The sequence below is a fragment of the Saccopteryx leptura genome, chromosome 2 (assembly GCF_036850995.1).
Source record: "Saccopteryx leptura isolate mSacLep1 chromosome 2, mSacLep1_pri_phased_curated, whole genome shotgun sequence".
Lineage (NCBI taxonomy): Eukaryota > Metazoa > Chordata > Mammalia > Chiroptera > Emballonuridae > Saccopteryx > Saccopteryx leptura.
In genome coordinates, this window is record NC_089504.1 from 131,117,364 (window position 1) to 131,143,796 (window position 26,433).

At 41.0% G+C, this 26,433-nt stretch overlaps 1 protein-coding gene across 4 annotated transcripts in view; it reads right to left on the reverse strand.

Annotated features, from left to right (window-relative positions):
• Positions 1–23,747, reverse strand: part of DIP2B (disco interacting protein 2 homolog B) — a 304,374-nt gene extending 280,627 nt beyond the window's left edge. For all 4 annotated transcript variants that reach the window (XM_066368716.1, XM_066368715.1, XM_066368713.1 and 1 more), the window contains exon 1: positions 23,518–23,747. In XM_066368716.1, coding sequence (XP_066224813.1) covers positions 23,518–23,617 — 100 coding nt within the window. In that variant the 5' untranslated portion in view covers positions 23,618–23,747. The remainder of the gene's footprint in view (positions 1–23,517) is intronic.
• Between the last annotated feature and the right edge of the window lie 2,686 nt (positions 23,748–26,433).

The following is a 26,433-nucleotide window of genomic DNA, read 5'->3' on the forward strand; positions in this document are numbered from 1 at the left end:
ATGGGCAGAGCATTGCCCACAGTGGGATTATCAGGTGGATCCCAGTCAGGGCGCATGCGGAAGTCTGTCTCTGCCTCCCTTCCTCTCGCTAAAATAAAATTAAATTAAATTAAATATAAAATAAGAGTGACGTCACGGAAATGGCGCCGTGAGCGCGTCCGACAGATCTCCCCAAAATCACAACAAATTTATCAACTAGAAACAGGAAAATTTATCTTCGGAGCAAACTGAAAGCAATAGGACTGTTATCACTCGAATCTGAGAGACGAGGGTGTGGAGGAAGCTACCCCAGGGACGTTCATTCAAGCCGCGAGAAAGTGCGCCTGTGGTAAGTCATCCCGCACTCGGAAGCCGCCGCAGGCTGCCGCCGCCGCCGCCGCCGCCGCCGCCGCCAGCCCGGGTCGGTTGCAGAACGAGCGGCGAGCAGCTGCTGGCGCGCTCCCGGTCTGGTTGCAGACCGAGCATTGCAGACCGAGCACCGCTAACGTTCCCAGCGGCCCGCGCACGGGGAGTGGGAGAGGCCCCAGGGCGGTATTCCCTACTTGGGAGATTCTCTCCGCGGGCGGGGCACCTCACCCAGCCATTCAAGCTAACAATCAAGCGTTGGGGGAGGAGCGCGCGCAGGCAGCCTGAAATACCTTTGGGAGCACAGCTGCGACCCAATTACTAAAATAACTTAACCCGTGAAATCTGCACACCCTCGGTTCTAATTGATAAGATCTCTCTCAGTTCACCGACCCAAGACAAGAGGCGTGATATTTTTTGGTGCCTCTCGCTAAAGGGGCGGGGGCAACTTCTGATTGATAGAGCCTCCATATTCAGGGATAAACGCTAACAAGAAGGACTTGGCAGATAATAAGATCTATAGCACACTAGTCGCAAGCAGAGACTAGTGCCTCTTCTTACCGGCCAAAACAGGCTACAAAGTGTGGAAAGCCTGGGTTGAGAGGTCCAACGGAATGCTAGGCGCTGAACAATCACCTTGACAACAATTGACTCCCACCCCCGCCTGATTACACTGGAGGCCCTGACTGTCAGAGCCCTTCCCAGAGCCTTGCACTGAGTGGGGATAGAGTGGGGATTTCCCAGCTCTTTGAGCCTCTTACTCCCCAGGCAGAAGCAGTGGCAGCCTTGTGGCTGGATCGCCAGGCTGCTGGTTCGGGAAGGGGGGACTGGGAGAGAGAATCCACGAAGGCGAACTCTCTCGTCGGTAGACCCTGCAGACGCCGGCAGGCCTTGACTACCAGCAAGACTAAAGCCAATGGTGTGACATTGCCGTAGAACCCCATCAATTGCAAGTCCCTGCCTGGGTGTGGCGCAGGGGCAGGGCCTGGGGTGCAGAGTCGCCGACCGGGAAGAGGGAGAGAGGAGAAGGAGGAAGAGGTTGACATCTCAAAATCAGGAAAAATCCACAGACTTTGCAGCTTGTTCCACTGTTTGTTTTTTTCTGTTTTTTTTTTGTTTGTTTGTTTGTTTTTTTTGGGTTTTTTTGTTGTTGTTGTTTGTTCCTTCTATCTTATTGCCTTTATTTCCTCCACCTCAGTCCTTCTATTCTCTGCCCATCTTATGCTTCCCTTTTCTTGAACTACACTACCCATAAGTGTTACATTTTATTTCTCTTCTTCATCCTCACCCTCCTTTGGGGTTATACTCCAGGACACTTAATTCTCACTCTCTCCTCTTTTGTTTTTTTTTTGCCTTATTTTGTTTTTTTCTCTTCCTTTTTTATTTCTTCCTTCGTTTTTCTCTTTTTCTTATTTTTTCCTTTCTATTCGTTTTTTCTTTTCTCGTTATACTTTCCTCCCATTTAATCCTCAATCACGAACAAATTAGTTAATTTGGGACTCAAGGTTTTTTTTTGGCTTTGTTTTTCTTTTTCGGTTTTGTTTTTGTTTTTTTCTGGTTGGTTTGTTTTTGTGGCATTTTGGGTCCTCCCAACCCAAGGTCTCCATTGTATTTGGTCTTTGCTCCACTTAATACAACGTATTTTTACTTATTATTTTTATTTTTTCTTCTTGATTATTCCTTTTTTTGTCCTTTTTTCTGGTTCCCTCTTGTCCCTCTCATTATATCTCTTGGTTGACCGTCACCCGCAGGCAGATCAACTTATGCTTGTCTAAGATTTTCTTCCATTTTTTTTTTTATTTTTTATTTTTTTATTTTTTTATTTTTTGCCCCCTTGAACTCTACACCGCAAACCAGGCCCTCCATTATAGGCACGATATTTCCCTGAGGAGGGGAGAGGAGAGAAGGAGAACAAAGAAAAAAAAAAAAAGGGGGAAATAATAAATTATTACTGCTTTTTTTTGTGGGGTGTTTTACCCTTTGTTTTTTGGGGTTTTTTTTGTTTTTTTTGTTTTTTTGTTTTTTTGTTTTTTACTTTTTACTCTTTATTAATTCTAATTAGTGCTATCAACAAGACCACCCTCAGATGCCAATAAGAAAGAGGAAATCGAATATTATGGATACAAAAGAAAGAGAGGTAACAAATAGATGTGGAAAAATCTATGGAGAAAAGACTTAACATATTGGAAGCCTTGGAGCTAAATGACAGAGAATTTAAAATAGAAATCTTAAAAATACTCAGAGATATACAAGAAAACACGGAAAGGCAATATAGGGAGATCAGAAAACAACTCAATGAACACAAAGAATATATTACCAAGGAAATTGAAACTATAAAAACAAATCAAACAGAAATGAAAAACTCAATTCACGAGCTGAAAAACGAGGTAACAAGCTTAGCTAGCAGAACAACCCAGATTGAAGATAGGATTAGTGAAATAGAAGACAAACAACTTGAGGCACAACAGAGAGAAGAAGAAAGAGACTCAAAAATAATAAAAAACGAGAAAGCCCTACAGGAATTATCTGACTCCATCAGAAAGAATAACATAAGAATAATAGGTATATCAGAGGGAGAAGAGAAAGAAAATGGAATGGAGAATATACTCAAACAAATAATAGACGAGAACTTCCCAAGCCTGTGGAAAGAACTAAAGCCTCAAATTCAAGAAGCAAACAGAACACCGAGTTTTCTTAACCCCAACAAACCCACTCCAAGGCACATCATAATAAAGATGACACAAACCAATGACAAAGAAAAAATTCTCAAGGCAGCCAGGGAAAAGAAGAGTACAACATATAAAGGAAGGCCTATTAGATTATCATCAGATTTCTCAGCAGAAACTCTACAAGCTAGAAGAGAGTGGACCCCAATATTTAAAGCCCTGAAAGAGAGGAATTTTCAGCCAAGAATACTATACCCATCAAAGCTATCCTTCAAGTATGAAGGAGATATAAAAACATTCACAAATACAGAAAAGATGAGAGAATTTATCACGAGAAAGCCCCCACTCCAGGAAATACTAAAGGGGGTTTTCCAACCAGATTCAAAGAACAAAAGAAAACAACACCACAAGTAACAGCTCCACCAAGAACACAATAAAACCAAACTTAAACTGTGACAACAAAGGAAAAAAAAAAGGGGGGGAGAGAATGGAGATTAACAGTAGCAAAGGACGATGAAGTGCAGAAATACTTATAAGATAGGGTACTACAATGAATATGGTAGGTACCCTTTTCATTACTTAATGGTAACCACCCTAGAAAAAACCACCACAAAAACACATGACTTAAAAAAGGTAGCAACAGAGGAAAGAAGTATGGAACACAAACAAACAGAAACAAATGATAGAAAAACAAAAGAGAAGAATCAAACTAGATACAAAACTAACAGAAAGCAATTTATAAAATGGCAGTAGGGAACCCACAAGTGTCAATAATTACACTAAATGTAAATGGATTAAACTTACCAATAAAAAGACACAGAGTAGCAGAATGGATTAAAAAAGAAAATCCAACTATATGCTGCCTACAAGAAACACATCTAAGCAACAAGGATAAAAACAAATTCAAAGTGAAAGGCTGGAAAACAATACTCCAAGCAAACAACACCCAAAAAAAAGCAGGTGTAGCAATACTCATATCTGATAATGCTGACTACAAGACAGAAAAAGTACTCAAAGACAAAAATGGTCACTTCATAATGATTAAGGGGACACTGAATCAAGAAGACATAACAATCCTTAATATATATGCACCAAACCAAGGAGCACCAAAATATATAAGACAGCTACTTATTGACCTTAAAACAAAAACTAACAAAAATACAATCATACTTGGAGACCTCAATACTCCGCTGACGGCTCTAGATCGGTCATCCAAACAGAGAATCAATAAAGATATAGTGGCCTTGAACGAAATACTAGAACACCTGGATATGATAGACATCTACAGGACACTTCATCCCAAAGCGACAGAGTATACATTTTTCTCTAGTGTACATGGAACATTCTCAAGAATTGACCATATGTTGGGCCACAAAGACAATATCAGCAAATTTAGAAAAATTGAAATTGTACCAAGCATATTTTCTGATCATAAAGCCTTGAAACTAGAATTCAACTGTAAAAAAGAGGGGGAAAAACCCACAAAAATGTGGAAACTAAACAACATACTTCTAAAAAATGAATGGGTCAAAGAAGAAATAAGCACAGAGATCAAAAGATACATACAGACAAATGAAAATGAAAATACGACATATCAGAATCTCTGGGATGCAGCAAAAGCAGTAATAAGAGGAAAGTTCATATCACTTCAGGCCTATATGAACAAACAAGAGAGAGCCGAAATAAACCACTTAACTTCACACCTTAAGGAACTAGAAAAAGAAGAACAAAGACAACCCAAAACCAGCCGAAGAAAGGAGATAATAAAAATCAGAGCAGAAATAAATGAAATAGAGAACAGAAAAATTATAGAAAAAATCAATAAAACAAGGAGCTGGTTCTTTGAAAAGATCAACAAAATTGACAAACCCTTAGCAAGACTCACCAAGGAAAAAAGGCACAGGACTCAAATAAATAAAATCCAAAATGAAAGAGGAGAGATCACCACAGACATCATAGATATACAAAGAATTATTGTAGAATACTATGAAAAATTATATGCCACCAAATACAACAATCTAGAAGAAATGGATAAATTCCTAGAACAATACAACCTTCCTAGACTGAGTCATGAAGAAGCAGAAAGCCTAAACAGACCAATCAGCAGGGAGGAAATAGAAAAAACTATTAAAAACCTCCCCAAAAATAAAAGTCCAGGCCCAGACGGTTATACTAGTGAATTCTATCAAACATTCAAAGAAGACTTGGTTCCTATTCTACTCAAAGTCTTCCAAAAAATTGAAGAAGAAGCAATACTTTCAAACACATTTTATGAGGCCAATATAACCCTCATACCAAAACCTGGCAAGGATGGCACAAAGAAAGAAAACTACAGACCAATATCTCTAATGAATACAGATGCTAAAATTCTAAACAAAATACTGGCAAACCGAATACAACAACATATTAAAAAAATAATACATCATGATCAAGTGGGATTCATCCCAGAATCTCAAGGATGGTTCAACATACGCAAAACGGTTAACGTAATACACCATATCAACAAAACAAAGAACAAAAACCACATGATCTTATCAATAGATGCAGAAAAGGCTTTTGATAAAATACAACACAATTTTATGTTTAAGACTCTCAACAAAATGGGTATAGAAGGAAAATATCTCAACATGATAAAGGCCATATATGATAAACCATCAGCCAACATCATTTTAAACGGCAAAAAACTGAGGACTTTCTACCTTAAATCAGGAACAAGACAGGGTTATCCACTCTCTCCACTCTTATTTAACGTGGTGCTAGAAGTTCTGGCCAGAGCAATCAGACAAGACAAAGAAATAAAAGGCATCCATATTGGAAAAGAAGAAGTAAAGGTATCACTTTTTGCTGATGATATGATCCTATACATCGAAAACCCAAAGGACTCCACAAAAAGATTATTAGAAACAATAAACCAATACAGTAAGGTCGCAGGATACAAAATTAACATACAGAAGTCCATAGCCTTTCTCTATGCCAACAATGAAATATTAGAAAACGAACTCAAAAAAATAATCCCCTTCACGATTGCAACAAAAAAAATAAAATACCTAGGAATAAACATAACAAAGAATGTAAAGGACCTATATAATGAAAATTACAAAGCATTGTTAAGGGAAATCGAAAAAGATACAATGAGATGGAAAAATATCCCTTGTTCTTGGATAGGAAGAATAAATATAATCAAAATGGCCATATTACCCAAAGCAATATACAAATTTAATGCAATTCCCATCAAAATCCCTATGAGATTTTTTAAAGAAATGGAACAAAAAATCATCAGATTTATATGGAACTATAAAAAACCCCGAATAGCCAAAACAATCCTAAGGAAAAAGAATGAAGCTGGGGGCATTACAATACCTGACTTTAAACTATATTATAGGGCCACAATAATCAAAACAGCATGGTATTGGCAGAAAAATAGACACTCAGACCAATGGAACAGAATAGAAAGCCCAGAAATAAAACCACATATATATGGTCAAATAATCTTTGATAAAGGGGCCAACAACACACAATGGAGAAAAGAAAGCCTCTTCAACAAATGGTGTTGGGAAAACTGGAAAGCCACATGCAAAAGAATGAAACTCGACTACAGCCTGTCCCCGTGTACTAAAATTAATTCAAAATGGATCAAAGACCTAAATATAAGACCTGAAACAATAAAGTACATAGAAGAAGACATAGGTACTAAACTCATGGACCTGGGTTTTAAAGAACATTTTATGAACTTGACTCCAATGGCAAGAGAAGTGAAGGCAAAGATAAATGAATGGGACTACATCAGAATAAAAAGTTTTTGCTCAGCAAGAGAAACTGATATAAAAATAAACAGACAGCCAACTAAATGGGAAATGATATTTTCAAACAACAGCTCAGATAAGGGCCTAATTTCCAAAATTTACAAAGAACTCATAAAACTCAACAACAAACAAACAAACAATCCAATAAAAAAATGGGAAGAAGACATGAATAGACACTTCTCCCAGGAAGAGATACAAATGGCCAACAGATATATGAAAAAATGCTCAGCTTCATTAGTTATTAGGGAAATGCAAATCAAAACTACAATGAGATACCACCTCACCCCTGTTAGATTAGCTATGATCAACAAGACGGGTAATAGCAAATGTTGGAGAGGCTGTGGAGAAAAAGGAACCCTCATTCACTGTTGGTGGGACTGTAAAGTAGTACAACCATTGTGGAGGAAAGTATGGTGGTTCCTCAAAAAACTGCAAATAGAACTACCTTATGACCCAGCAATCCCTCTACTGGGTATATACCCCAAAACCTCAGAAACATTGATACGTGAAGACACATGTAACCCCATGTTCATTGCAGCACTGTTCACAGTGGCCAAGACATGGAAACAACCAAAAAGCCCTTCAATAGAAGACTGGATAAAGAAGATGTGGCACATATACACTATGGAATACTACTCAGCCATAAGAAACGATGATATCAGATCATTTACAGCAAAATGGTGGGATCTTGATAACATTATAAGGAGTGAAATAAGTAAATCAGAAAAAAACAAGAACTACATGATTCCATACATTGGTGGAACATAAAAATGAGACTAAGAGACATGGACAAGAGTGTGGTGGTTACCAGGGGTGGGGGGAGGGAGGACAGGGGGAGAGTTAGGGGGAGGGGGAGGGGCACAGAGAACTAGATAGAGGGTGGCGAAGGACAATCTGACTTTGGGCGAGGGGTATGCAACATAATTTAATGACAAAATAACCTGGACATGTTTTCTTTGAATATATGTACCCTGATTTATTAATGTCATCCCATTACCATTAATAAAAATTTATTTAAAAAAAATATATATATATAAAATAAAATTTAAAATAGATACAATCCAGCAGTTCCACTTTCCACTTCTGGGTATTTAACTGAAAAACATGAAAACACTAATTCAAAGAAATATATGCACCCCTATATTTATTACAGCACTATTTACAATAGCAAAGATACAGAAGCAACTTAAGTATCCACTGATAGAAGAATGGATAAAGAAGTGATACATATATATGAATACATGAAATATTACTCAGCCATAAAAAAAGAATAAAATCTTGCCATTTGTGACAAGAGACAACATAGACAGACCTAGAGGGTAATACTCTAAGTTAAATAAGTCACAGAGAAAAAGACAAATATCATGTATATATGGAGTCTAAAAACAAAACAAACCAGGGTTACCAGAGAGGGGAATGGTTGGGAGGATAGTTGAAATAGGTAAAGGGGATTAAGAGGTACACAGTTATAAAATCAGAAAGTCATAAAAATGTAATGTATAGCCATAGGAATATAGTCAATATTATTATAACTTTGCATTGTGATAGATGGTTAACTAGATTTATTGTGGTCATCATTTCATAATGTATATATATATCAAATCACTATGATATACATTTGAAACTAATAGGATATTGTATGCCAATTATACTTCAATTTTAAGAAATGAACCCTTTAAGTATTTTCCCTTTGTCAGGTGCCATAATGTCAACCCATGTCTGAATAGGGCACTATAAAACTGCAAAAGGAAGGGGCTTTTCTTTCTGGTTCCTATGTGTTCCTCTTGACAGGATAAATAGAATATCAACAACTTCAGTATTTCTGATGCCCTATGCAGTGCTAGCCAACTTATTTAAAGACTTTTTTTAAAGATTTTATTTATTGATTTTAGAGAGAGAAGAAAGTGGGGGGAGACATCAATCTGTTCCTGTATGTATGCTAATCAGGAATCAAACCCATAACCTTAGCAAAAAAACAAACAAACAAAAAAAAACCCCGTAACCTTAGCATATCAGAATCATGCTTTAACCAACCCAACTATCCAGCCAGGGCTGGTAAATTTCAGTAAGAGAAAAGGCCATCTCAACAAAGAAAACAGTCGCTGCAAAGGCACAGCAATGGGAAGGAGCCTGTCAGGAAAGAGTTCAAAACAAGTCTGACTGTTAACAGAGGAGTCTGTCAGATACTAGTAAGGAAATAAAAACAGGGAGCTTGAAGACAGTTTAGATCAGCGGTTCTCAACCTGTGGGTCGCGACCCACAGGTTGAGAACCGCTGGTTTAAATTCACTCACCGGTTAAATAAGTACTCAAAAGCCCTTATGGTAAAGGATGCTGAGTGCTGCCCTCAAGCAGCTTGCAGAGGGAGATAAGAATATTTATACAAATGAAAATTTAATAACTGTATGATAATTTGAAAAAGTTATAATATAGAAGTAACAGCCCTGGCTGGTGGCACAGTGGATAGTGTTGACCCAGAGCACCAAGGCTGGAACAATCCTCAAGATTGTTCAAAGTCGCTGGACCTGTGGAGTTTCATTTAGGACTGTCCTGGAAAACATCTAAAATACTTGACTCCTAGGTTTTCAGCTTCTCATCATCCCCATCTCAATTCAAGGAAGAAAAATGAATTTCATAACAAAATGTAAGAACATAAAATTATCTTTTACTTTATACTCTTATAGAGTTTTACCCAATATTTTTTGTTCTTTTAAGAAATTAAGAAGTCACATCTTGCCGAAAGCTGGGTTGGTATGAAAGAAACTCTCCTAATATGTTTTAGAATGCTGATCCCCTGGCTCTAGCAAAGCAAGATCAGAAATAACCAACCTCACCCTTATTTCTATTTCTCTGAGTATAGGATAGAACATTCCATTCTTTTCACTCCTGGGAGCCCTACCTCCAAATATCCAAAGACAGAAGCTGTATCTTAAGTGAGGCCCAACAATTAAAATGGAAGAGACTTTTGCCAAAACTACTTGAAACACGATTCAGGGAGATGGAGGAGAATGGCAACATGGAAACACCATGGGGTCTGGAGCCAAGATGACTTGGGTTCCAACCTTAGCACACAGGACTTACAGGTTTCATGCCCTTTTTTTTTTTTTTTTTTTAAGTGAGAGAGAAACAGTCAGGGATAGACAGACAGGAAGAGAGAGAGATGAGAAGCATCAACTCATTGCGGCACCTTAGTTGTTCATTGATTGCTTTCTCATGTGCCTCGACCAGGAGGCTCCAGCTGAGCCAGTGACACCTTGCTCAAGCCAGCGACCATGGGACTATGTCGACGATCCCATGCCCAAGCTGGTGACCCTCTGTTCAAGTTGGTGAACCCACACTCAAGCTGGATGAGTCTGCCCTCAAGCAGGATGAGCGTGTAATCAAGCCGGCGGCCTCCGGATTTCGAACCTGGGTCCTCAGCGTCCCACGTTGATTCTCCAGCCTCTGCACAACTGCACAACTTGGTTAGGCAGGCTTTTGTTCTTAACAAGTAAGCAGTGGAAGCAGGACTTGACCCCAGTTCTAAATGACTCAAGTCCAGCCTGACCAGGCGGTGGCGCAGTGGATAAATGACTCAAGTCCAGTGTTCTTTCCCCTCTGCCATTCATTTCAGAATGTTACTGTTACTGGTAGGGAGAAAAGTAAAGATCAGGTAGTATGTAACAAAGGGCAGGACTTGGCACACACTGCATTCTTCAATGTCAGGTGCTTTTTGCTAGCTCAGTTCATTCATCATCATGATAATAGGAGCTATTTATTCACCACCTACTTACAGACAGGACACAGTTTATAAAATACTAAGTACAGGGTCTGTCACACAATAAGCACTCAATAATTGATGGCTACTTATACAGAAATCTTAACTTCTTAACAGAGTTTAGGAAAGTCTGGCTTCTTACAGGAAACCGAGTGGAACACAAGTTAACCAGGCAGAGAAAGGGGAAGAACATGCCAGAGTGGGCATTTCTCAGAGAAAGGCAACGTGGAAAAGGCATGTACATGAATAAGCACAGTGCATTCAGGGAAGTTCAAGTCATTCAGCAAGGTTAGAAAGGACAGAAATACATGAAAGGAGCAGAAAATGAGACTAAAAAGGCAGGCAGGTCTTGGTACACACAGAATGCTTCGATTTCATCTTATGGATGGGAGAATCCAACGAAAACTTTAAAACAGGGAAAAGGACACAGATCTAAGCTTCAGAATGATCAGCGGTAGAGCACTTGATTGCAAAGACAGTGTGAATGGAGGGCAGGAAGCAGAATTGCAAAGAAACTAAGGATGACACCCAAGTTTTTGACCTGGAAAAGTAAATGTTCTAAAGTAGGGAGTATATGGAGTGGGTTGAAAAAAGGAGCCTAGTTTTGGACGTACTAAGTTACAGCTATCTAGGGAAACCATGGGGAGGTCTGGAAAAGAGTCAGGGTTAGAGACACAGACTAGTGAGCCCCCTCACGGTCATGACAGCTGGAGTCCTGGGCATGAATGAGATGACTCAGCAAGTGTATGTGAAGTGAGAGGAGGGCTAATGACAGATATCGGGAATACCCACATCAGGAAGAAGAGAAAAAGCCCAAGAGACAGCATAAGAAGGAACTGTTAGGGAGACAGAAAAAACTGATGCTATAAATGCTAAAGAAGGAGAGCGTTTTAAAAAGACAGTGGTGCACAGTATCCAGTGCTATGTCCAGTGGGTACTTTTCAGTCTGAAAGCAGAAGTCATTGTGGCCTTGCAGACAGCTGTTTCAGAGGCTTGATGAGACAGAGCAATGAACTGAGTAATGAGCAAAGGAAAAAAGGTAAGATAAAGGAACTGTAGGCTACACGTCTAGGATCAACAAGAGGGAGAGTACCAGATCATGATAGCAAGCAGATTCCAGTACAGCTGCTGCCTTTAAAATGAGAGAAACTTTGGCGTTATTCACTACAGCCTAGTGTTAAGTGAGAGGCTAAACTTGAGAAAAGAGAAAGACAAAAGAATATAAATGAGTAGATCAGTCAATGAAGTAAACTCCCAAGATCCCAGAATAGAAGATGGGATTGAGAACACAATCAGTGGGCTAGAATGTGGAAGAGGAGGGGGATACTTCTTCCTCTGAGAAAGGAAGAAAGGGGATAAGGGTGGGAACTGATATAGATAAGTCTGTGAATGTTGAGGAGGCAAGCTGAGGGGGTTTGGCTTTCCTTCCAAGCTAGTGAGAATGAAAGATGATAGACTTGGTTCTTACCTTTGCTTCCCAGTCCTCTTTAAGAAACTGATGAAAGCTGTAGACTCTGTCCCCCAAAAAGGCACACAAGCACTCATACTCAACCTGTGTATCCAAAGATTCTGTCAGCTATGAGACTACGGAATTCCAAAGAAACGGCCTTTCACAAGCAATCTTGTTCACAGAAAAGCAACTAATTTATTGGAAGCACATAGATATTTAAAAATTCATTTAAACCTCTATGATATATTCAATCACCAAAAGAGATGAACTATTGGTACGCAAAAGCACTTATTAGACTTTCTAGGAATACAAATATAGGAGACCGTTTTGCCTTTAGAAAACATAGAATGTAGACAATAAGTGACAGAGCCTTGGACTTAGCCATAGCTTTAGATAAAATTAGTATTTTTTAAAAGATGAAACAAAATCTAGAAGTGAAGGGAGACAAGAATCAGACCCTTAAGTCTAAAGATAGCAGACTGGAAAAGGCTGGTGGTAACTGCAACTCAAAGGAAAAGAGGATGCAAGAGAACTTTTCAAGGAGGAACCAAAAGGATTTGCTCACTAAGCACAAATGAAGGACTAAGACAATGCTTTTCAACTGATATGCTGCAAGAATTTTTAAAACATGCAATACCTGACTATTTAGTCAGGGGCACTGACTCTTTTCCCTTAGATTGTCAAATAAAAAGATGACAACAGTCAATACCATAATAGTCGTCTGGTGCGAATTAATCAAAATTATAGGTTTTTTTGGTCAAATTGGCAAAAATATATATTTTTGGTGTGCTGCAGTATTTTAGTAAATTATATTTACTAAAATATAATTTCATCTATATTTTCATCTCATGTGTTCCATGAGATGAAAAAGTTGAAAATAGCTGGACTAAGAAAAGAGTTGAAAACTATTTGAAGGTTCTGAGCATCTACATGTGCCTTTTCATAGCTTGTGGATGATTGAGTCTCAGAAATCATGCTTAAATAATTTCAGAACCATTTGCCAGAACCTTCAGGTTCGGAAATATGCACATGCCAGATGTTTGTAAGAAACAAACCAGCTACTCTTCTCTGCTCTAGTCAACTACTTGCAGTGACCCAACATGTGCTGAACTAAGGGTAGAGGGTGTCAACAGGAGTAACTAAGGACAGAGTGAGGTCTTATTTTTTAAAAATATATATATGTCTATATATAGACTAGGTGGTGGAGCAGTGGTCACAATGTTGGCCTGGGATACTGAGGACCCAGGTTCAAAACACCGAGGTTGCCAGCTTGAGCGCGGGGTTGCTGGCTCGAGCATGGGATCATAATCATGACCTGATGGTCGCTGACTTGAGCCCAAAGGTCACTGGCTCAGCTTGAGCCCCGGTCAAGGCATGTACGAGAAACAATCAATGAGCAACTAAAGTGCCACAACTATGAGTCGATGCTTCTCGTCTCTCTCCCTTTTTGTCTGTCTGTTTCTCTCTCTCTCAAAAGAAAAAAATTATTTAAAAAAAACAAAAACATACACACACACACACACACACACCTGCTCACAAATATTAGGGGATATTTCAAAATGAATATAAAGCAATAAAAAAAAGCATTTGATTTTTATTTTATTTTATTTATTTATTTACAGAGACAAAGAGAGTCAGAGAAAGGGATAGATAGGAACAGACAGGCAGGAACGAAGAGAGATGAGAAGCATCAATCATCAGTTTTTCGTTGTGACACCTTAGTTGTTCATTGATTGCTTTCTCACATGTGCCTTGGCCACAGGCCTTCAGCAGACCGAGTAACCCCTTGCTCAAGCCAGCGACCTTGGGTCCAAGCTGGTGAGCTTTGCCCAAACCAGACGAGCCTCTGCTTAAGCTGGCGACCTCGAGGTCTCAAACCTGGGTCCTCCGCATCCCAGTTCAACACTCTATCCACTGCGCCACTGCCTGGTCAGGCTTGATTTTTTTTTATTAAACAAAAACATCAGAAAAGCAAACAAGTCAAAGAAAGTTGTTTGATCATGCAAATAAGATGCAAAACAAACTTTTATTTCATTGCTGAAAATGCACTATACAAAAGGTTGAAAGTACTGGAGTATCTGCATGTTCTCTGATCTTGAAGGTGCACATCCTGTAATTTCTCAGCCCTTGCAATGCCCCTGCAACATGATTTGCCAAATGCGAAGCCTGGAGAGCCATAGGACGTCTTGAAGCTGGTCAAACACAGACGACAGTGGCAACAGCACTTGGAATATCGCAAAGTGTGATTAGCAAACTGTGAAATCACTTTCAAGAGACTGGTACAGTACGAAGAAGAGGGCAGGGTCGCCCATCTGCCACAACAGCAAGAGATGACCATTACTTGACCCTACTGGCAAGAAGGATCAGGCGCAGCAACGCTACAGAGCTGCGGGGACAGTTTCTTGCTGCCACTAGATGACAGATATGCACCAAGACCATACAAAATCGGCTCCATCGTTTTGGACTGCATGCCCAGCAACCAATGGTATGCATTCTGTTATCTGCTGAACACCGTAGAACCAGCAGAAGTTGGCTGATGTGCATTGTCATTGGACCCGTGATGAGTGGTCAACTGTCCTCTGATGAATCATGGTTCAGTCTGCAACCTGACAATCATGTGTCCTGATCTGGCGTGAATAAAGAACACGGGAGAATCCACGTTTCATGTGAGAAAGAAACTTCTTCAGTGGTGGTGGAATCATGGTGTGGACTGGCATCAGCATCAGTGGTCATATTGACCTCCACGTCATCAGAAATGAATCGCTGACTGCTGTCAGATATTGAGATGAGGTCCTGCACCCTATAGTGGTATCCTATGCTGGAGCAGTTGGAAACAACTTTCTTTTCATGGGTGATAATGCAAGGCCCTCCATGCACATCTCATCAACAACATGCTTCAGGAGGCAAGAATCGAACGCATGCACTGGCCTTCACGTTCTCCAGACCTGAATCCCATTGAACATGCTTGGGATGCACTGGGAAAACATCTGACAAACCGTCCAATGCCTCCCACACACTTCTAGAGCTGGAAGTTGACCTGGAGCAAGAGTGGCAGAGGATCCCACAAGAACTGCTGGACAGTCTGATCCTGTCCGTGCCCCATCGCTGTCAGTGTGTTGGGGCAGTCTTGGGTGACCATGCACCCTACTGAACAGTCAATGAGTTGCACTCTCGTCCAGTTTGACATGCTTCTGTTCACCCCCACCAACAGGTCACTGCTACTCATTCACAATAATTGAGTTTGCATCTCATTTGCATAACCAAACAACTTTCTTTGACTTGTTTGCTTTTCTTATGTTCTAGTTTAATAAAAAAAATCAAATGCTTCTTTTTTAATCACATTATATTCATTTTGAAATATTCCCTAATTTTTGAACAATATATATATATGCAAATTGATTCCATTCATCACTTTATATATAACTATACTCTGCTAAGTAACATATGATGTCAAAAACAGCCAAGTCACTATGTGTCACTATTAGAAACAATAAAGATTACACATACCCAGCACTTAGGGCATGCCACACATTACACTCAGTGTTTCTCCTATTATCTCATTTTAAACCTTACAAATCTAATAAGGTTGTCATACCTTTTTTAAGTGTTGAAGACACTAAACCAAGGAGGTTAAGCAGCCTGTCCAAGGTCACAGAGCTAGTAAATGACAGGCCAGGACTTGAACCCAGGCTCACCAGATGGCAAAACCTGTGCCTCTCAAATGATTACACAACCCTGCCTTATGCCAAATCAAATCCCCAAGACAGACTGAGTCAATACAGCATGGTGGTTAAGAACACAGACATCAAAGACAGACAGACAAGACAGAGACTCTATGTTTCAATTTAAGACAAATTGAAATGAGCAAAAATTTATTGCACTCCTAAAACAATAAAGGCAGAAACAGTTGGCATCTATTTAAAGAAGGGAAGTATAAATGACCTCACTTCTATAAGAGCTTGCACTGAGGTAATTTAATAATTTATAATTTAAATTATTATAAAATATATGATGGACAAAAATGACATGAACTGTAAATGCTGTAAGGTTTGAAACAAGAGAGCTCTCAGTGGTCAGCATCAGGTTTATTAAAAAGGTAGTACTTCACGCCTGACCGGGCGGTGGCGCAGTGGATAGAGCGTCAGACTGGGATGCAGAAGGACCCGGGTTCGAGATCCCGGGGTTGCCAGCTTGAGGGCGGGCTCATCTGGCTTGAGCAAAGTTCACCAGCTTGGACCCAAGGTCACTGGCTCGAGCAAGGGGTTACTCAGTCTGCTGAAGGCCCGCAGTCAAGGCACATATAAGAGGGCAATCAATGAACAGCTAAGGTGTCGCAACGAAAAACAGATGATTGGTGCTTCTCATCTCTCTCCCTTCCTGTCTGTCTGTCCCTATTTATCCCTCTATCTGACTCTCTCTCTGTCCCTGTGAAAAAAATTAAATAAATAAATGAAAAGGTAGTACTTCAGCCTGACCAGGCAGTGGCGCAGTGGATAGAGCGTCGAACTGGGGTGTGGAGGACCCAGGTTTGAGACGCAGGCTCATCTGGTTTGAGCAAGGCTCACCATCCTGAGCCCAAGGTAGCTGGCTCGAGCAAGGGGTCACTGGGTCTGCTGTAGCCTCCCCCCTCAAGGCACATACGAGAAATCAATCAGTGAACAACTAAGGACCCGCAACGAAAAATTAATGTTTCTCATCTCTCTCCCTTCCTGTCTGTCTATCCCTATCTGTCCCTCTCTCTGTCTGCCACAAAAACCAAACAAACAAACAAAAAAAGGTAGTACTTCAGCTGAACTCAAAGAATTGTGAGAAATTTTACCCACAAGCAGGACAGAGCATTTCAAAGAACATTACTAAATTAATCATGAGAGGAAACTATGGTAAACTGTACAAATATAGTGTGATGGCCCTTTTTATAGCCAATCATCTGAACTAGCAACCCTGAGGTGGTAATCTCTACACAGGCCAGGAACGAAAGCAGCCACCGAGAACAGGGCTAGGATTCTCTCTTTCTTGTGTGTGTGTGTGTGTGTGTGTGTGTGTGTGTGTGTGTGTGTGTGTGTGAGAGAGAGAGAGAGAGAGAGAGAGAGAGAGGAAAGAAATGAGAAGCATCAACTCATGGCTGTTTGACTTTAGTTGTTCAATGATAGCTTCTCATACATGCCTTGACCTGGGGGCTCCAGCTGAGTTAGTGACCTCTTACTCAAGCCAGCCTTGGGCTTCAAGCCAGAGACCTCTGCACTCAAGCTAGCAACCTTAAGATATTAATGATCCCTTGTCCAAGCCAACATCCCTAAGCTCAAGCAGGCCATCCTTTGCTAACGTGGCCACCTTGCACTCAAGACGGCCAACCTATGCTCAAGCTATGAGCCTTCACTCAAACTGGAGACCTCAGGGTTTTGAACCCTAGTCCTCAGGATCCTGGGTCAGCGCTCTATCCACTGTACCACCACTGGTCAGACATGAAGGAATTCTCTTATTCAAAAATCCAGCTCAATGCTATGGGACTGTCAAAGAATAAGATTAATTTAAAAAAAAAATTGGGGGCCTGACCTGTGGTGGCGCAGTGGATAAAGCGTCGACCTGGAATGCTGAGGTTGCCGGTTCAAAACCCTAGGCTTGCCTGGTCAAGGCACATATGGGAGTTGATGCTTCCTGCTCCTCCCCACTTTCTCTCTCTCTCTCTCTCTCTCTCTCTCTCTCTCTCTCTCCCCTCTCTAAAATGAATAAATAAATTAAAAAAAAAATTGGAACTAGGGCATCCAAATAAGCACTCTCCTCCCCAGTAAGCTGAAGCATTCTTCTAACAGACAGAATTCATCTGCCACTTCTCTTTTGGAACTGCCTTCAAAACCAATTCACAATCATTCTAATTTTTTGACAGTCACGACTAAAATCAGTTTATAATAACTGTAATTTTTTCAATCACAAGTAGTTTGGACTCCAAAAGAATATTAACCAGCTTTCTTTACTTGACTCCAAGTAACCATAAAATGAAATTCCACCTTCAAAGAATTAAAATTTGCCACTATGAGCATTTGCAAAAGAATGTGCCACAGGCTCTGATAGCAATTTGTAAAGATGAGTTCCAATGAAAGAGGAGTATAGCCCACCAAAAATGAACACATGCAAGTTTTTGGAAAGTAAATCACTTAGATAACACTGGTTTGGGTTATTTAAAAATCCACACAACTGCTTTCCTTAATGCTCCAAGCATCAGGTATGCTTACATGTAATTTTCTGATAAAGGTACATCTTATGAATTGACTATGCTATAGATCTGGGGGGAAGTGGTCCACTTTCCCATTGTAGGAAAAGCAGGAGGGATTTGCCAGTTTCCTGGTAGCTCAATGCTAGTTGCCAGTTTCTGAAATTGTGAAATATGATTCCTATCCATTATCTTCCCCTTTTCCTCTTCAACTCCCCCACCTCTTCCCCACTCTTAAAGAACATTTACTTCAACTCCCAGGACTTGGCCCTTTCTCATCCCTCCACCTTTGAGGTGGACTCAGTACCTGTGCTTTAAGATAGGTGATGAAACAGATAAGAGAAAGGGAGGATGTGACTGTGTTTGTGCTCAGAGAAGTGTTCAAACAAGAAAAGGGAGGATCCCTTCCTGTAAGTGTTATTTTATCTCAAACACCTTTCCAGTTGTCATCTTTGGACTGTTCTTAGACACTGAAAGAACTCCACTGCGTCTCATGTGCTCACTGTTTTGTTGGTAATTTTTAAAAATTATTTTTAGAGAATCACATCAATTTGTTGTTACAATTATTCATGCATTTACTGGTTGATTCTTGTATGTACCCTGGCCAGCGATTGAACCTGCAACCTTGGCATATCAAGAAGCTCGAAGCAACCAAGCTACCCACCCAAGTCTTGTTGGTATTTTTGTGTGTGTGTGACAGAGACAGAGAGACAGAGAGAGGGATAGATAGGGACAGACAGACAGGAAGAGAAAGATGAGAAGCATCAATTCTTTGTTGCGACTCCTTAGTCTCCTTAGTTGTTCACTGACTGCTTTCTCATATGTGCCTTGACCAAGAGGAGGCTACAGCCGAGTGAGTGATCCTTGCACAACCCAGTGACCTTAGACTTCAAGCCAGCGACCATGAGGTCATGTCTATTATCCCACGCTTAAGCCAGCAACCCCACGTTCAGGCTGGTAAGCCCACACTCAAGCCAGATGAGCCCGCACTCAAGCCGGTGACTTCAAGGTTTTGAACCTGGGTCCTCCGCGTCCCAGTCCGACACTCTATCCACTGTGCCACTGCCTGTTCAGGCTTGTTGGTATTTTTAAATGATTTCCCTACCAGACTCAAAAGTTTTTATAAGTTAATATAGTACCTTGCTCACCTCTATATCCCTAGCAAGTAGCAGGCACAAAATAAGTGTCTAGATGAAATACATGAATGGTAGGTTTGAAAGAGAATCAGCCAGACTATTTGGAATTGTAGCATACAACTGGTTTATAGCCTTTCCTCAGAATAAAAATTAGAGTTAAAAGTTTGTGCAATCAGAAAGATTGCACAATCGGAAAGATATTAAATCACTCAATGGTAACAGATGGCAGAATTACATGGTAGCTTAGGATGATGGCACTTAACATGAGCAACTTTAGACAAAACACTTAACCTTTCTTGTGTCTGTTTTCCCCTCAAACCAAAAGAGGGGGGAATAGGAGAAGTGATAATATCTGTAATACTTAATAATCACAAAGTCATAGTGAAGCTCAAATGACATGATATATAAGATCATTACACAAATATAACACGTTATCAGACAGATTTAAAGAAATAATTCTCGTCCCTGGCTGGTGGCTCAGTGGGTAGAGTGTCCACCCAGCATATGAATATCCTGGGTTCAATTCCCAGTCAGGGCACAGAAGAGAAGCAACCATCTGCTTCTCTTCCCCTCCCACTCCCTCTTATCCCCTTTTCCCCCTCCAACAGCCAGTGGTTTGATTGGTTTGAGTGTGGCCCCGGACACTGAAGATAACTCTGTTGGTCCCAGCACATCAGCCTCAGGTGCTAAAAATAGCTCAGTACTCAAGCATTGGCCCCAGACTGGCTGGAGAACATGTGAGAGTCTGCCTCACTATCTCCCCTTCTCTAACCTAAAAAATAATAATAATTACTATCATCATTATTATTAGCATTAGTGTTATATTATGTGCATACACTTAACTAAAACATATGAATAAAGTTCAGACAAAAAAGCCTATTGTCAAACATATAATAAATATAATAATTTATATATATCACTGGCCGGTTGGCTCAGTGGTAGCGCATCAGCCCAGCATGTGGAAGTACCGGGTTCGATTTCCAGTCAGGGCCCACAGGAGAAGCGATCATCTGCTTCCCTCTACCCCCATCTCTCTCCCTCTCTCTTCTCTTGCAGCCATGGCTCAAATGGTTTGAGCAAAGTTAGTCCCAGGTGCTGAGGATGGCTCCATGGCCTCTGCCTCAAGCATTAAATTAGTTCAGTTGCTGAGCAACGTAGCAGTGGCCCAGACAGGTAGAGCATTGCCTGATAGGGGGCTTGCCAGGTGGATCCCAGCCAGGGAACATGCAGGAGTCTGTCTCTGCCTCCCTAATAAAAAGAAAATAATTAAAAAAAAATTTTTTTTCAATAAGATCCTTGTAGAAACTACTCATCTTTCAATTTGTCTATAGAAAAGCTTGTGACTAAGTATACGTTCAATTTTAAATGATTCTCCAGAGAGTGTCAGACTATTTTTCTTGGTGCAGAAGCAGGAAGCTTTCACAACCAAGTCCACGCTGACCTGAAGCACTGGCCACAGCACTGGGCTCTGCACCCAGCTCTGCGGCAAACAGCCTGAGGAGACACAAACCTGCATTTCAGCACAGAGTTGACTGATCTATGACTGATCTTTGCAGCTAAAAATACAGGTGAACACAAAAATAATTCTTTAACAGTATACCGCTCAGACTATCAGGCTACCATAATGGGAACCTAACAAATAAAAAAAGAATAAAATCAAGGAATGATTGCACCAAAGCTAGCAATACATGATAAACACACAATTAAAAGCACCTTCTCTTTTTAGAAGAAAAATGTACTTTTGTCAGAGCAGTAACTGTAGAGAAAATGTAAAACAAAAGCTGGTTACAAATATGCTACAGACATCACGGATAACACCATGCTATAGATTTAGGGCTATTGGGTTGTTTCAACTTTACTTGAATTCCTAAAAATATCTACCTACTTCTCCAGCAACCATTCTCTGTACTTTAAGCAAGAGCAAAGCAGATGGCCAAGATGCTGACACTGCAGGCCCAAGGTTTTTCAACTTTGTTTTTTCCAGTTTTCCACTGCTAAAAGGGATGAAAATACAGAACAGTGTAGTATAAATCTATAAGAAAACAACTGAAACTAAGTCATATGCCACCCAAACAATCCCACATTGGAGAGCAAACCATGCACTTGTCTCTAAAAATGTTTAAGCCTTGGCATTCAGTTTGTAGGAGTCTGACACCTTTCTGAGGGAAAGAGAGGTGAGCTAATCACCGTGAGTCCTAGAAATACTGTTCCTCAGAATCATCTCTAGAAACATCCAGAGAAGTAAGCAATAATCAGCTGGAAGCAGAAACTGTACCAAGAAGAAGAAGCTTCCAGGATTTCCCTCTAGGTGTAAAAACAATCAACTCCTATTTTTAATCTTGTTCTGACGTAAACATCCAGCCAAACCTCTCACTTTCTGGCTGATCAAAGATAGCTGAATTGTTACTAAAGCAACTGTTTCAAAAGTCAGAACTGAATGGAAGTCATCATAGATTTAAAGACACTTCTTTAGGCCCTGCCCAGGTAGCTCAGTTGGATAGAGCATTCTTCCAGTACACCAAGGTTGTGGGTTCAACCCCCAGTCAGGGCATATACAAGAATCAACCAATGAAAGTGTAAGTGGAATACCAAATTGATGTTTCTCTCTCTCTCTCCACCCCTCTTCCTCTCTCTCTAAAATTAATAAATAAATAAATTTTAAAAAATAAAAATAAAGACAATGCTTAATTGAATAAAAGAATAAAGTATGTTGAGAGGCAGAACAGATGGCAATGCCCTAAACATAAACTCATCTGCTACCACTGATTTTGAGGATGCCCATAGTGTAACTTCACAACTGATTAACTGAAAAATATACTGCTCGCAAAAATTAGAGGAATTTTGAAATGAATATGAGGCTATAAAATATCCCCTAATTTTTGTAAGCAGTATATGTTGGTAATTAAATGCAAATGAAAACAGCACCTCCCTGTACACTGAGAAAACCTAACAGAGTTATTAATAATTTCCTTCCAAATCAAACTGGATTTATAACTCAAATCTACTTCTGGTAACAATGGGGGAGGGAGGTAATGTCTCCAGAAGTAAACAAAAAGTTCAAACTCTCCTAGGAACTTGTCACATTCTTCTTTTCCTATCAACAATTTTTAGCCCACGTTAGAAATGCTAGTGAATAGGGCTTTTGGCAAGGAACTCAATAATAATATGCAACTGCGGGGCCACCACCACAATACTGACATCAAGCTTGGACAAAATGCTGCTTTTGTCTCAGAAGCAGCGTATGATGAAAACAGGAACTTTATGAGAACTGATCACAACTGCACAAGAAGCCTGATCACATGCCCACAACAGAGCAATGTTTCCCTCATTGTTATCCAAGGGACTTCTCTAATAACTGGGGCTTGATTTATTCCCTTCTTTTAATTCTCAAAATAATTCCCTCCTAATACCAATCCATTGTCCAAAGAAAGAGGGTGCCAGCCAGGAATTGCGTATAACCTCTCCTTCCTTCTTCAAAGACTCCAAAAGGTGATCGGATGCGGAAAATTCAGCCCGAATACAGGTAGGTACCAGGAAAAAAAATCCTTATGACAAAGGTGGTCTTAAAGCAGCACCGCGTGTGTCTCTCTGGGTTAAAGCCGCTGCTTCTAAACTCCCCAGGACCCTCACTGGTCCGCCCTGCTTCTATCTCACTCCTGTCACCGGGGAGGCACCTCGCTTTGTTAAAGGTGGAGAAAGAAGAAATGCTGCGGATTTCCCATGTGTCTTTCTCTTTTTTTGAAGGGAGGGGGGAGGGGCTGGAACAGGCAAGGGGCCCTCCCCTCAAAATGGGTAGAGGGCAGGAGAAAGCTGTCAGCCGCCCGGCTCACAGCCTCGCCCCCACCCCCGCCGCGCCCGGACCCAGCGGAGGGCACAGCTTTGTCTCGGGTTTTGGGGGGGCAGGGAACGCAGAAGCAGCCGGGCCGGGGAGGGGCCGCTCCCCCGCCTAACCCCCTCCCACAGAACACAATGAGCGACGTGGGACACCCACTTCACCGGTGGGAGAGGAGGGAGGACGACCCCTCGCAGCTCCGGCCAGATTTCCGGCATCCTCCTCCCCTCGCCAGCACGGCCACCAGGGCGCGCGGCGGGGACCGGCCTCCCTCCCGCACGCTCCGAGCGGCGCCCGGGCTCACACCCCGCCCGCTCCTACCCTCTGAGAGCTCCAGCTCCAGCTCCGCCAGCTGCGCCCGCACTTCGGGGGGCAGAGCTGCCACCGCGGCCGGCGTGGGGTCCAGGCCACGCTCCGCCATCCCGGCTCCGTCAGCCACACTCCGGAAGACAAGAGAGGGGGCCGAAGGAGGGACGGACTGACGCGGGCCCACACCCCGGCTACAGGATCCGGCTCCGGCCGCCGAGCGCCGTCAGCACCGTTGCTACCGCTGCCGCCATGAGCAAAGGTCACGTGAGCGCGCCGGCCCCGCCCCCTGGCTGAGGGCGCACCGCCTCCACAGCCTAGTCAAACTCAGAGCTCGCGGCCTTACGGCGCCCTCTCCTGGGAAACTTCTGAAAAGACGAGCCCAAGCCCGCCACCCGCAATTCTCCAGCACAAAACAGGCTAGGTGTTAATGACGGGAAAACGCAACGTTTAACCTTTTATGAACTCATGTGCACAAACTTTTCAGATGTGCCTTGCTATACTTTTCCAGATCTCTTAACTTAGCAATGTATACTTTTTTATCTTGCCCCTTCCTCCCTTTGACCCTTATTGCCACCTCCCCATTTATAGGGTTCTAAACCCAGGCACTTCTTGTATTGGGGTTTACAGGTCCCATTTGCCAGGAGCACTTTTGCTTCCATTTCAGTTCTATCATTTGTGACAATGAAGAGAATCAAGTTAATCCTGCCTACATTTCTACCTACTTAAGAGAGGGGAATGTAGTCTTCCTTATCTTTATATCTTTCTAAGTGTATAACAATATGTATTCCAAAAATATTTATATTTTAATTCAGTATTAGGAAGAGCCAAATATTTGTGTACTTTTGCCAGGAAGTACCGAGCAGTTGCTTAAATTGTCATTCATATTCTTTCTTTAATAATATTAAATCATTTTTTCAATGTCAAAATCCCCCTTGAAAATTTAGGGAATTCTGATGTTTTCACTTCCCTTCATGCTGATCCTTAAATTGTTCTTTAAAAGAACATGCCCCAACATTTACCCACTATGACTTTCTAGTAAGTACACCATTTATGGGCTGGGAGAAAAAAAATTTTTTTTAAGTTGAGAGAAGTATTTTAGGTAGATGAGGAGAGATAGGGCCCAGCTACCCTCATCACTCTAGGCAAAACCCAAACAATCACAAGGTATATGATTGCGACCATAGACTGCCCAGTGATCACAGATACACACATGGGAGAGCCCAGCCCAAATGACCAATACACATGAGCAAAAAATGGATACCATTTTAAGCAGTTAAGTTTTGACTATTTTTCACAGTAAAAACTGATAAAAACAGGGTTATATCTCCTCAGGAACAGTCTACTGCATATTTCTTTTTGAATGGGAGTATTATTAATTTTTATTTATTGATTTTAGAGAGGAAGAGAGAAAAACATCAATTTGCTGTTTCACTTATTTATGTATTCATTGGTTGTTGTTTTTTTTACCATGCATGTGCATGAGGGAGGGCTGGGGGGTATACACATTAGAAGTATCAACTCGTAGTTGCATCACTTTAGTTGTTTATTGATTGCTTCTCATTAGTACCTTGATGGGGCGAAGTGGAGATGCTCAAGCCTAGGCAGTGACCCCTTGATTAAGTCAGTGACCTTGGGCTCAAGACAGCGGCTTTGGGCTTCAAGACAGCGACCTTGGGATCATGTTGATGCTCTCAAGCTCAAGCTGGTAACCCCGCACTCAAGTTGGTGAGCCTGTGCTCAAGCCAGATAAGCCTGCACTCAGGCTGGCAACCTTAGGGTTTTGAACCTGGGACCTCAGTGTTCCAGGTCAACACTCTACACTGCACCACCACCAGTTAGGCATACCTTTTATATTCTTAGAACTTGTTTTTATCTGAAAACATCTCCAAGTACAGAGAATTATATCTGTGTATCCATCTCATCACATATTTCTACTTCAGACTTTAAAAACATAGATACATTTGAAGGCATCCCTAATGCAAATCACCTTTCTCCCTCCTCCCCTCATAGATAGTTATTTCGAGGTATCCACTATCTTGCAGCTGGTATAATTTCCAAACATATTAAGTACATTAAATATTTTTTAATTTTTTATTGATTTTAGAGAAAGAGAAAAGGAGGGAGAAAGAGAGAGAAACATCAATCTGTTTCTGTATGTGCCCTGACTGGGAATTGAACCTGCAACCACTGCATATCAGGATGATGCTCTTAACCAACCAAGCAATCTGGCCAGGGCCATATTAATATTTCTTCATACTTTTACTAGATGTAGCCATAAACAGTATATAGTAATTTTAAAATTATAAATAAAAGGTGTCTCACTTGTTCTTTCAACATTTCTTTTGACACATAGCTGTTGCAGTTCATAGTATTCCATTGAAGCTGTACTATATTTAGTTGATAGACATTGTTTTCAGCTTTTCACTGTTAAAAAAAAAAAAAGCTGCAACATTCTTGTAGTCTCCGTGAATAAAGTCCAGTAGTTTTTCCAGGGTATAGAACATAGAAGTGAAATCATATTACAAGGTATGCTCATTACTTTCTCTTCAATACAGCCAAATGGCTCTCCAAAACAGTTTTACCAATTTATACTCCCACAGTAGTAAATGAGAACTGTCGTTTCTTCCCATCTGGGTACTGATATTTAAATTTGCTTTGCCAACTTAGACATTTTTCAAGGTTCTGTACTTAGCCCTCCTCTCACTTTGTAACCTATTCCTAATCTAATGTATTTATGACTTGTCAGGTTACTTAGGAAATATGTCTCATGGGCATCCTAAAATCTTCCCCACATTCTCACATCCAACCAGATACAAATTTCTGTCCATTCTACTTTCTTATAATCCTGTATATCTGCTCTTTATTTCTCCATCTGATTAGTTTCCTGTTCCTGCTATAACAAATCACCACAAATTTAGTGGTTTACAC